This window comes from Procambarus clarkii, chromosome 27 (assembly GCF_040958095.1).
Source record: "Procambarus clarkii isolate CNS0578487 chromosome 27, FALCON_Pclarkii_2.0, whole genome shotgun sequence".
In the NCBI taxonomy this organism is placed as follows: Eukaryota; Metazoa; Arthropoda; class Malacostraca; order Decapoda; family Cambaridae; genus Procambarus; species Procambarus clarkii.
In genome coordinates, this window is record NC_091176.1 from 1,976,000 (window position 1) to 1,989,539 (window position 13,540).

General features: G+C 38.6%; 1 protein-coding gene across 3 annotated transcripts in view; it reads left to right on the top strand.

The window, feature by feature from the left end:
- Positions 1–704: 704 nt before the first annotated feature.
- Positions 705–13,540, top strand: part of m-cup (ankyrin repeat protein mann-cup) — a 177,909-nt gene continuing 165,073 nt past the window's right edge. The window contains exon 1 of one of the 3 annotated variants that reach the window (XM_069332247.1): positions 705–2,703. In XM_069332247.1, the coding sequence (XP_069188348.1) occupies positions 1,000–2,703 (1,704 nt within the window). In that variant the 5' untranslated portion in view covers positions 705–999. The remainder of the gene's footprint in view (positions 2,704–13,540) is intronic. The other 2 variants (XM_069332246.1, XM_045749425.2) reach the window with 2 other exon arrangements.

Here is a 13,540-nt window from a genome sequence, read left to right on the forward strand (position 1 = left end):
CCACCACCTTCTCACCTAACAAACAACCGTGTGTGTGTGTGTGTGAAAAAAAATAGTAGTTAGTAACAGTTGATTGATTGACAGTTGAGAGGCGGGGGGAAAGAGCAGAGCTCAACCCCCGCTAGCACAACTAGGTGAACACACAATTTACATATGGTAAGGTCTACAACAAGTCCCAGCTGTGTCTGGGTACATATGTCAGGAAGAACATATGATGGGTTTTCTTCTTTTTGGGGAGTGTTGTACATACTGCTATGGCGGTGTGTCCACTCACAGGATGAGTGGTGCTGCTCAATAATCTCGTCCCTTGGGGCAAAATTAAATCGACAGGTAATGAAAATTCCCAGTGATACTTAAAGATGAGTCTAAAAGAGCAGCGTAACATCTACAATTTTATTGGATGATCCATACACGTGTTGCTACATGATAGTATGATGATAGATGGAATTACTAATGTCGATTTCACTCTGCTTCAGATGTACAAGGTTATTTAATACATCAAATGTATATTTTGATTGTTGCCGCCGGAGGCGCATCTAATATGATATTATAGTTGGTATCCCTGCTCTTAGTGTTGCCATGATGTTGAGCATTGTTTATTCATGTTTTACTAGATATAGCGTGTCGTCGTAACTAAAATATCTGCAAATGTATTTAAATATATGTTATATTATATAAACAGAGTGCCTATGATAGTTATTTTGTAAATTTGAAGCTATGGTGACGTGTAATAATGTAGGAGTATTGGAGAAAGTAGCGGTGTGAGGGAGGTGTAAGTGAGAGAGGTAGCACCTGCGCCCAGCTGGTGTGAGATACACTGGAGACGCGGCCGTAGCAGTGTGTCGTGTGTGACTCTCTCAAGTACCTGTGTTGTGTTGCCCGCGGACCTCGCCCCGCGCTCACTCTGGTCACCCACCAGTTATTTTACGTGAGGTGTGGACTAAGCTAGTCGAGCTGGATTCCCCAAAGGAAAATTTCTTCTCAGTCTTCAAGCGTAGGATGTGGATTACGGGGAAGGTTGATCAGTCCTCGCATAAAGAACAGACATTCACGGATTTATATAATGAGTGTCGAAACATTGCACCTGGGGCTAGACTCTCCTACATGCTGCGGACCAGGCTCGAGAGGTTCCAGAGAGAAGACAGAAAAGAGATAGTGACCAGAACGCGAGATGGGTGCGCGCCGCTCTTTGTTGCATGCAAGCGAGGCAATGTGGAGGTGGTGGACTACCTTATCACAACGTGTAGTGCCGACGCCGAGCAGCGTGGACTGTACGAGGTGCCAGATGACAGGTCAATCCACAATGTGACACCACTGTGGTGCGCCTCTGTTGCTGGCCGTTTACCTGTGGTGAAGTGTCTAGTGCAGCACGGCGCGGATGTCAACAGCGTGTCAGACACTGGGTCAACCCCTGTACGTAGTGCTTGCTTCATGACCCATCTCGATATAGTGACTTACTTGGTGGAGAATGGAGCAAATATTTCAAAACCCAATTATAATGGTGGTACCTGTTTGATAAATTCTGTTCAGAGTGTGAAGTTGTGTGAATATCTACTCAAGCACGGTGCCGATGTCAACGCACAAGATATTCAGAACAAAACTGCCTTACACTATGCTATTCAAGAACACCGTTTTGAGACGACAAAATTATTGCTTGACCATGGAGCAAACCCACACCTGACCAGTAGATACCACGATGATGCACTTCAGACTGCCTGCATCAAGGGTGCCTGTCAGATCTTTGAATATTTAATAAATGTTGTCTCGTATGCCCCTGGCCGAATAGCAGATGGATACGAGTTACTTGGTACAACATTCTTGGACGAGCATCATGACATCCAAGCTGCTCTCCAGTACTGGCGAAAAGCTACATGCATTCGTCAGGCATCTGGAGTTTCAAAAGTTATATTGCCTGCAAGACACAATTATCAGTTTGCTCTGGAATTTAAGACGTCAGAAGAGTTGGAAGTCGTTGCCATTGATTTAAATGGTATGCGAACTCAGAGTTTATTAATCTGTGAACGTATTTTGGGAACTGCTCACAAGGATATGATCTTTAGGTTGATGTACAGAGGAGCAGCATATGCAGATTCTCTCCAATATCAAAATTGTATTGACCTGTGGCTATATGCCCTGGAACTTAGAATTCAAAGAGATACAATTCTTTTCAATGAAACATGTTTTACAGCTCAGGCATTAGTTCGACTCTATTTAGATATGATAGACAAGCATGGAGCAGGTGTGATGCAAAACACCGTCAGTTTTGATGATGCCTATCGTACCCTCGAGTTGCTTGCTGACCAACTTCCAAAATGCATGGCTCTTCTCCGAATACAACCAGTCCATAAAAAGCACCAAAGTAACTTTGATCACATGTTAAAAGTTTTAATACACATGCTTTTTGTTGTATTGCATATTCCAAGCACAGAAGAGCAACACGAAAAGGTGGCAACCCTTGTAAATAATATTTTGCGCTTAGATCCCAGAACGTGCCAAGGTGGTCACTCTCTTCTTCATCTTGCAGCTATGAAGACTAATGTGCTTAATAATCATTCATTGTTAGAAGATGAACATATGACCCCATTTCCCTCAGCAGGGGTTGTATCCTTCCTATTGGCATGTGGTGCTCCAGTAAATGCAACAAACGACAAAGGATCATCTCCACTGTTCATGGCATCGCAGGATATTCTCTTCAAGGAGGAGGTAAGTACTATATGTATTTCATATACAGTACTGTACTATAGTTTATTAAATATATTGTTGATAGCATTTGCTATTGTTTTGCCAGTGATTTATTCCAAACCAGCATGTATGATTGCCAGAGGCTTAACCTTTGATCTAATTAGGCTGTGCAGTCCATGTATTAAGGCAGTAATCCCATTCCACCAGAATATTATGTAGGTAAGGGAAATTGTTTGATGTTGAGGGTGAGAAAAATAGCAGCAGTCATTCATTCAATTTTGCCAATCTTAATACTGAACCTAATCTTACCAATTCGAACATTACCCAAGAGTGCATGAGCTCCCAAAATAATAAGAAGAAACATGTGCGTTGTATGCACTGCAGTGGACTGATGTGAGTTTTTGTGGTTACCACAATATTAATATACAGTACATTCTGTTGACACTGGTTATAAATAACATTTGGCACAAGTCTCGTGTTACTATGTTTAAAATTTTCTGTTGTAGGAAAAAAATAATTTTACAGATTTTGCTTGATAATTACTGTATAGTAATTACTGTAATTACTGCATCACAACTTTATTGCAATTTGAACACAAATTGACTGTGTCAGGGTTAATACATAATTACAAGTTCGTTTCAAACTATATGATGTGGCAGATAGAAATTGCTTTTCCACTGCTCTCGGTATTATATTTGTGCCATGTTATCATTACAAAGTACTGTATTTGCATTGCCATGTAACCCATTCCAGTGGGGAGCCATGATCATCACAAATAAGATTCTCAGAGAAATTGATAGGGTAGATAAAAACAGTTTATTTAACATGGGTGGGCACACGCACTAGGGAACACAGGTGGAAACTGAGTACCCAAATGAGCCATAGTTACATTACAAAGAAAATTTTTAGTGTCAGGGTAGTTAACAGATGGAATGAATTGGGAAAGGATGTGGTGGAAGCAGACTACATACACAGTTTAAAATTTAGATATGATGTAGAGCCCAGTAGGCTCAGAGATCTCTGTATACTGGTTGATTGTTAGTCGAGAGGAGGAATCAAAGAGCCAAAGCACAACTAGGGGGAAAACACATCACATCAAACACAAACAACACATCATATCAGAAAAACTAACATCCTTCACTGTATTACTGTACTAATTGGAATGTGAGTGGTTGTCCTGTAATCTACTAAGTGTAGAAAGGTTACTATTTAGCATAACTACATTGAAGATTTACTGAAAGGCTGTTTCTTCTTGCAGATACAGTACTGCAATATAAAATATTTATTTATTTTTGATATAGGGAAATATTTTTTGAACATGTATATACTGTACTGAATCCTTTGTAGAAGACTTAAATTCAGGTTGGGGTGTTGTAGGTAGAAGAGAATCTTGACAACAATCCACCAAGACTTCTATAAAGGCTATAAATATAAAGGCTGGAGGTTTTGTTACATGTCTGTTTGACATATGACACAACTCTCACATAGGCTAGTAAATATTGCCCCTGTAAGCTTGTGCGTCCTAAAAATTGTCTTGCTTGTTTATCTCAGATCTGTTGAGATAAGTCTTAGTCTTTCTCATGACCTCTGTATCTACAGTACTGCAATTTGACTACATATTTTTACTAGTAAAAATGTTGGAGACTAAGTAGTTAAAAGAAACTAGCTAACTGGACAGACAAGAAGTAGATTACAGTATTGTAATGTGACTAGAAATTAAGGAACATTCATCTCCCAACTGTGTAAACAAAAACACAAGATTAGTGTGTTAACAAAAACACAAGCTTAGTTTGTAAACAAAAACACAAGCTTAGTTTGTAAACAAAAACACAAGCTTAGTTTGTAAACAAAAACACAAGATTAGTGTTTCTTAGTTAAATTTACCAGAAGATCTCTTTTACCAGGCTTTGGTTGTTGCAATCTCTATATTATCTGTCCAGGAAAAGAAAAACTAGTGTTGTTTTATGAATACATTCTCATGATATTAGCATGACTTAGTGCAGGTGACTACCTTGACAGCAAAGGCTGGGCACTACATGAGAGATACGAATAATTAGATCATAAATAAAGTACGTGTTCATGTATGTCACACGCAGTTAATTTGTAACCATTTGAGCTTTAGAACCCCAACATGGGGTGTAGAGTATAACAACAATAATTGGGTTGCATGGGTTTAATACCCTCAGGAAGTTTTGGTCTTGCTGTTCCCCGGCAATAAATAACAAATGTAAAGAGAAGTTGATAAGGAAAAAAAGTGGATTTTGTGGATACAAAGTGAAAGTCATGAAAGTGAGTGGAATAAAAACAAAAGTCATGCAAAAAGATTAATTATGCAGAAAAACAAAGTGAGAAGATAAGATATAAAATTTAAGAAAAACAATTAAAAAACAAGGAGCACTTTTGGAAAGAACTAAGAAGGGGTGAACAGGAATGTTAAAGATAGACATGGGAGAATGTTAAACAATGAAGAGATAAAAGTACAGTACTGTAGCTGGAGAGAATATTTTGAAAGTCTAATGAGGGAAATAATGAAAGCGGTGCTAATTTGAGCACAATTGAATTTGATGGTGTGAGAAGAGTTCAAGATTAAATGCCAATTGATCCATCTGAGAGCCACTAACATTAATGGCATCGATGATGACAGGAAGCCAGCAGCTTGTCGAAGGTCCCCTTCCATTTGTCTTGAAATCTGTGAAAGAGGTGTATTGAAGAAGCATAATTCTGAAAATGCAGGATTTTGCTCCATTCACAATCTCTGGGGTGTGACTTGCCTAATTTTTGCACAGTACTGCATACAATTTTTTGGCCTAAAATAGTATCTTAAGGAGCTACTAATTGATATATCAGTAATAAAATTAAGAATAAATAGAAAAAACCACATTTCTTGAATAATGCAAATGTACTTAAAAGCGTGAATTGTGATAAGCGTCTACTGTATATGTGATGCAGACAGAGGCCAAGGTCGTTTATTAGCTCTCTAAACATCTCTAATCACCATCTGTGATTACCTCCTTTGCTCAAATCATCAAATACAATTTTTTTACATTTATTTTATTACTATTTGTTGATACACTATGGTGTAGAGCTTCTACTTAATAAAGAAAAAAGCTGATGAAGCATAACCTAAGAAATAAGACAGCCTTGTGGAACATCAATTATTTATATAAATTAGAAAGATAGAAGTAGAGCCATCAGGAATTTAGAGGTGGATTTTATGGAAAACTAAACTAAAATTAACTTTGAGAGAGAAAAAGGGGAGGAAAACCAAAATACTGTAGGTTGAAACAGCAAAGTTTTCCCAAGGCTCTGTAAAATCTTATCATATGCCAATTAATTGCCAATTGTGTAAATTGGCAATTAATTTCAACTGGGGTATCAAATGAGCTGCTTATTGAGGTCATTCAAATCATTTTATAAGAAATATGATAACATTTTATCTTTCAAATTGTGTATTGGGTGGTTATTTCCATTGTTGTTCTTTAGAAAGTTTAAATAATCAATTCTAGTACAGTATTGACAATGGAGAGTACCTGGAGGGGGGGGGGTGTTCTGCCCCCTCCCCCCACCCCCCTGTCCAAGCCCAGCCTGAGCCTTAGCTTGAGTAGTTTGTCTAATTCTCAAATCTTAAGTTAATTTGACAAATATGATAAGTGCTTTACTGGTAGATTTTTCATGATAAAAAGGTTTTACCAGTGCATCAACCTTACAACCAGAATTTTTTTTTTTTTTTATTTGAGGCTTTTACTCCAGACCATGCAACTCATTCCTTCATATAATTTTGTGATGGGAAAGTTCCACAGTTCTCCTTATGGCATCATGACACAACTGTTGACAAACATATTATTTACTGTCTTTCACTCATGGTTTCGGTTTATTTTGTGGATGGGTTGAGGGGAGACCTTTGTTAATGTTGTGATGAGTATTTAACTCTGTGAAGTTATAATAAATCTTGCTTAGTGTAGCGCCTATATTGTAAATAATTCATCCCCAGTAAATTTGATTTTACTTAAAATGACTTCTATAAGACATACATTGTAAAATTAAAACTTGGAAAGTGTTTGCAACTTAACATTAATTATCTAAACATTAATTATCTAAAAGCAAAGGAAAACATATTCAGTCGATTTACAACAAAACTCAAACTCTTGAGCAAGTAGCTTGATGTAATAATTGTCAAACATTGATGAATACAGTGCTGTACACTTTGTACTTGTTCATACATGTTTAGGCAATAATTCATAGGTACAGTACTGTAATATAACATTGAGCATGTAGGTTTCATTACAATGCTTTTGGACAGCTGTTAAAACGATTTACAGGTATATAAATATGAAAAGGTTTCTAATTCTAAGTAATTTATTTATATACAAGAAAGTATATTGGTTTTATGGGAGCACATAACGTTGTTCTTACATTCTTGCATAGCCTCTAACATTCATAGTGTTTTGGGCAGGTCCTTAATCTAACAGATAAGGTAAGATTATTAGTTGGTACAGTGTAGCAAAATTTGAGTTCAACCTAATAACTACAATATAAATTGATAGTAATGGGCAAGTTGCATGTCTTAAGTACTAATATTGGGGGAGTAGGTAGAACAAAATACAGTGAGAGCTCGAAGCACAAGGTAGGAAAATATGAGGATGGAATTAGGTACACACAGAGATCACACTAACGTGATGCATCAAATGAACAAATCCACAAGGGCCGTGACGAGGATTCGAATCTGCGTCCGGGAGCATCCCAGACACTGCCTTAATCGACTGAGCTATTAAGGACACTGCCTTAATAGCTCAGTCGATTAAGGCAGTGTCTGGGATGCTCCCGGACGCAGGTTCGAATCCTCATCACGGCCCTTGTGGATTTGTTTGTGAAATTAGGTACTTTTTGGTTTTACTTTTGAAGCGGTCAGAGATTGAACAATTTTTTAATTCTTTAATAAATTGAATTTTAATTAATAATTAATTTTAAGTGGCATATGTAGTTCATTTTAATTTAATATTTGCAGTGCTGATTTGGTTTGCACTTGGATTGTATTGTTGACAATTATATCTCAATTTAATTATCCATCAAATATAACATAATCCAAGTACTGTATTATTTTTGTGTTTTTTACGGTACGGTACAGCATATACATCATCTGAGCAAATCCACAAGGGCCGTGACGAGGGTTTGAACTTACATCCGAGTGGATCCCAGACAAACTTAATTGACTGAGCATTTGATGCATCATGCTATTGTGATTTCTGTGTGTATACATCATCTGGATGCGATATTTCATTGCACAGACTTGGTTATCCATTTACACAATTTTAATTAACCCTTCAGTGGTAGCAACAAATTATGAAGCATATATCACATGCAAAATACTAAATGGTGCACATGAATTTTCAATAAGGCCGACACGAGAAAATTTTTAGTTAGGCTGAAAATAAAATTGTCTATTGGCCATGATAGCCCTTCACAGATTCTCTTACCTAGACAGTGTCCTGTATGCAAACCACGCTTATAAGGTGGTGATTAATGCAGGTACGTAATGTGAGATACAGTTCAGAACAGTATGTTAATTGCAGATATGAACCAACCTGAGCTTAACTCTTAAGACTTGGTTGGAATCTGGTCAACATGGCTGTTAGATGCAGCTGCTCGCAGCCTGATGTATGAATCATAGCCTTGTTGAATCCTTTGGAGGGGGGTCATAAAGTTCTCCTTTTGAATATGAGAAGTTGGCTAGTTATGCACCTTGTGTCTAGAAGGAGAGTGTTGAAAAATATTGAGCCCTAAATATTGATAGTTCTCTCTCTCTCTCTCTCGGTGTACCTATTGCACCTCTGCTTTTCAGCAGGGCTATTTTGTACTTCCTGCCATGACTCTTGGTCTCATGTGCTTTTATTTGTGTGTGCAGATTTTGAACCAGTCCCTCTAATATTTTCCGTGTAAATTATCATGCATCTCCCATGTGCACTCTGGGGAATGCAGGTTTAAAAATTGTAAGTGATATCAATAATTTTCTTCTTTTTAGTTGATTCTAGCAGTACAGTATATAATATTTGCACATTCTCCAGGTCAGCAATTTCTCCAGCTTTGAATGGGGCTGTTATTGTGCAACAATATTTCACCTTAGAGAGTACTAGTGCCTTAAGAATTATCATTGGTCTGGTATCTATTGTTTGAAAGGTTCTTTTTGTCCAACATGTCCATTTTTCCCTGCAGATGTGACAGCTAATTTGTATTCATTATATGTCAGGTCTTTCGACATGATTACAATCAGTAGAGATGTGTTGAAGTCTATAATTATATACTGTACTAAATTAAATTTGTGCACTAGGTGCATGCTGAATTGCTGCTTGGAGTGCCTCATATTACATGTCAAATTGTATTAGCCTATGCAAATCAACTTGCAAATATTAGGGGGCCCTGACGGCTGAGTGGACAGCGCTTGGGATTCGTAGTCCTAAGGGTCCGGGTTCGATCCCAGGCAGTGGCGGAAACAAATGGGCAGTGTTTCTTTCACCCTGATGGGCCTGTTCACCGAGCAGTAAATAGGTACCTGGGAGTTAGATAGCTGCTATGGGTTGCTTCTTCTGTGTGTGTGTGTGTGTGTGTGTGTGTGTGTGTGTGTGTGTGAGAGAGTGTGTGAGAGTGTGTGTGTATGGGGGGGGGGAATTGGTTGATTGACAGTTGAGAGGTGGGCCCATCGAGCCAGAGCTCAACTCCTGCAAGCACAACTTGGTGAGCATATGGCGATAAACCAATGGAATTACCTACCCACCAAAGTCGTGAATGCAAAGACAGTAAGTACTTCAGCTTAAAATACAGCGGGAAAAAAATCCTCAGGAATAATGGGGTGGTCCTTTAACAAGCCTCGAGCTGTTTGGCTCACTCGAGTCCACTAAAGATGGTAGCTCTCAGGTAATTTCAGGTGTATGCATGTTAGATTTTAGATCACAGGTAGGGGGAGGGAGGGAGGGGTTGATTTGATAATTTTTGTCTTTTTGGGGGACTATTTTAGGTATAGCAACTTTGTTATTTTCACAGTTCTTTATTTATAATAAGTACTAATTAATTTATTCACAAAATATGCATAACATATTAGAAGTATATTTGAAGGTACAGGTGTGCATATTGATTAAAACCACTGGTACACAAAGCTTTTTTTCATTAGAATTTGGGTTGAACACTGCAAATAAAATAAGTGCATTTAATAGTATAGTAATAGTCATGTAGCAAGTTGGCACACATTATCCCTGACACAGTAATGCAATCTCTTTGGATCGTTTTTGCTAACTTCTACTCCTGCCCTGGTTTACTGCTGGAGTGTAGCCTCGTGTCACGTAGGCTAATGCTAAATGATGTGTTTCACAATTTTTGGAAGAAAGAAAAATACCTGAAGTCGGGATTTCAGTTTAGTGCATTTATTATGCACCACATGCCTATCCTGTGAGCGGTGGTAGGAAAGGTTACTGAGACACATGGGTGTTCAGGATCTGACTCCCAAGATTTGTTAAGCTAAGAAAGTCACAGCTATTTCATAATTTATTAACATAAACTGTGAAGATACTGTTAATTTATCAAACTAACATAACTGTGACCACAAAAGGCCCTAACACAGAGGCACCAGAAGGTCAGGATTGAATACTTCACTGAGAAGAGAAACAGACTGAATTTAATACTGTACAGACCACCATATCACTACCTCCAACCTCACCTTAGAGCAGCAATTACTCGTTACAAAATACTGTACTCATTATACCAACCTAAAGTCATTAGGTTGGTATACTCAGTATACTGTACCTGTACTCAATATATTCTTTAAATTCATTACAGCCCCTTGTAACCCTTGTAATATTTACAGCCCCTGTACTTTTGTCGTACCCTGAATTATGACTATTTGATTGTTACTTTTGGAGTTAATAAACTGACAAATTCCCTAATTAAAGTTTTTATTGGATTTTGCTTATTATTTCATGACAGTTGATTAAGCCTAGCATTATCCTCGCCTAGCCTAGCATTATCCTCAACATTTTGAAAATGGTTAAGTTGAACACTCCATTGACAGGGAACAGTAGCTTGTGTAAACGGTGTTGGACACAAACATGTTTAGCTTTGCCGAGACACCTCTGCGAGGCAGAATATGAATGAGTGCCTATAAATAAATCGAATTAATGTTGTGACCTTGTGCTTGGAATGTGGACTTGCTTACAGCTGCGTCAGCGAGCGTGTTGACCCCCTCTCACGATCCTTCCCCAAGGACGTAGGAATAGATATAGTATGTAGGAAGCTGGGGCCCCTGGTATCTCGCCTCCACCACTGCTTAATCCATCACCACCACATCTGCCTAACCCACCACCACATCTGCTTAACCCACCACCACATCTGCTTAATACATGAAGGTGGACAAGGACTGCCTCTTTAAAGAGAGAGAGGGAGGGAGAGGTAGGAGGGTAGGTCAAGGATGGAGGCTGGAAATACTGGTGTGTGGAAGGAGGTGTCAGGAAGCGCTCGTGTATCCAGTACGGGTGGTCAGCAAGCGGAATGCACTGAAAGAATTGAAAGTCACCTCCATCCATAATTTTAAGGTCAGTTTTGACGAAGAATTGGAACGTCAGAATAGTTAAACTATAAGGCAAGAGGTACAACACGGCCAGTAGGCAGGGCATGAAGAGCTGGACCTCGCTCTCCCGTTGTCAGTGATACGCAAGCACCACCACCACTGTAGGTAGTATTGCGTGTTCACCCCACTCATTATTGCAATATAAATTAAAACTATGGTAAATGCGTAATCTTGCAGCGTTCTTAAAGAAAGGGGGTAACTTTAGGTCATTAACAAAACAAAAATCTGTAATTTAGGTTTGTAGTCTTGACGTTGGAGGCGCGTTTTTTGTGGCGTGTGCTCAGAGGGAGCCATTATGGACTGTGACGTCACGTGAAGAAACGTCCTGTTCACAGTGATGCACTATTAACATGTCACATCACTATACTCTGTTTATATATATATTATAATATTTATATAATGTATAATATGTAGCATGTTGAGGGTGTGCAAATATATACGTCACGTTACGTTATGATTAATTTATATTAGTTCTACTGCTAATTCTCATAATCCCAACTGAATATATCTTTACAATATATCATCATTGTAATTCTTGCCAAAAATCACAAACTTGGTGACTAAAATGAAATGTTTTAATTAGATTGCTATACGGCCGTTTAGTGTAGCCAGCAGTGAAATGATCTGTACATGTTGACACCAATTAAGGTTGTGAGTCTGATAATGACAAGGTGTAGTTGTTGTTGACACTCGTGTGGGATTAGTGTACTGTACTTGTTATGTAAACGATGCGAAATATAAATGAATTACCATTTATGAATTAAGTTGTTTATTTGAATGATATTGATTGTGTATGATAAGTTGTTGTTGGGTTTCAAAAGAGGTTGTCAAGTGTGTCACTTGAACTAGTCCATGAAGAGTTAGTGTGTGTGTAAACACTTGAAGGGTGCACGTGAGGCAAGGAGCCATGTTGTGGCAACCACGGGAGATACATTTTGTTTGTAATTTTACCCCGAAAGACGAGTTCACTGGGCAATCACTTAAGTGAGTGAACATACGTCCACAACAGCATGTACAACACCCCAGGAAGAAACCCCGCTGGGTTGTTCAGCCTGTCACTTGTACCTAGACGTAGCCAGAAGTTGCTTTACTGTCTCATGTGAACAATGGATTAAGTCTTACAACCCCTCATTTACAGTATCTTGCGGGTGTAAGGAGGGGGGGGGGGGAGTGATCGTTTAAGGACAATACCTATACAGTATAGGACTTGCCCGAAACGCTGCGCGTACTAGTGGCTTTACAAGAATGTAATTACTGTACTATCCAATGTATTCTCACAAACCCAATGTACCTTCTTGTATATATATAAATAAATAAAGTATATGACACCAAATATTCTAAGTGGATATAAGATTTATAGTAGTACACATTTTGTAATGTGACACTGTTGACATGGTAAACATTGTGAGGAGGTGGTAGACACAGGAGGGCCCAGCGGAAGCTATAATCAAGCGGACACCACGAGCGGATGTTATCATTGGTGGAGGCTCAACACTGTTGTACAAACAAGCCGGGAACTGGGCACAGCGACCCTCACACTTACAACTCCTTCTACCCCGTCTTAATTAACACACGGCTCATAATCGCCCACTCTAGTGTCATTGTGCACTCGTACGATTACCTTTAACTTTTAGTTAGCGCAGTTGGTTGGACAAGGTTAAGTCTATCTTTTCCTGATGCTTATGCTCACCTAGCATTAAGTAACAGGGAGTTAGATAACTGTTGTGGGTTGCATCCTGCAGAAGGCCAGTAGTTGACCTATGGGGTGGACTTTGATAAAGCTAATAGGCTTTCCGTCCTCGACAGTGGGAAACCATGCGCAGAATAGCCTAGCTAGCTTTATTATTTTATATGCTCTTCCCTATATCTCTCCAGGTTGCTCTATGATTTTAAATAACAATTACAAAAGTGAAAATATTCCATTCACAATGTAAACTATTAACAATTGTTAATGGAAATATTCCAGTAACAATTACTACCAAAAAGAGGCATGTCATCAATTCGTCTGTTATTTGTATTAGGCATATTTGTTAATGAATAATGTACTTGTGTTTGCTAGCGTGAATTCCAGTGTTTGAGGCCCGTTTCTTAATAGAAGCAGGTTATCTAGTGGAAGTCTCGTATCTTTGGTTCTCCATCATATCCACTGTTGTAACTATGGATAAAGTTATCCATGGTGATCTATTGCACAAGTTCGCCTTTTTGCTTATTTCTCTTAAACTGAGAGTTCATTGAATTCCTCAGGAT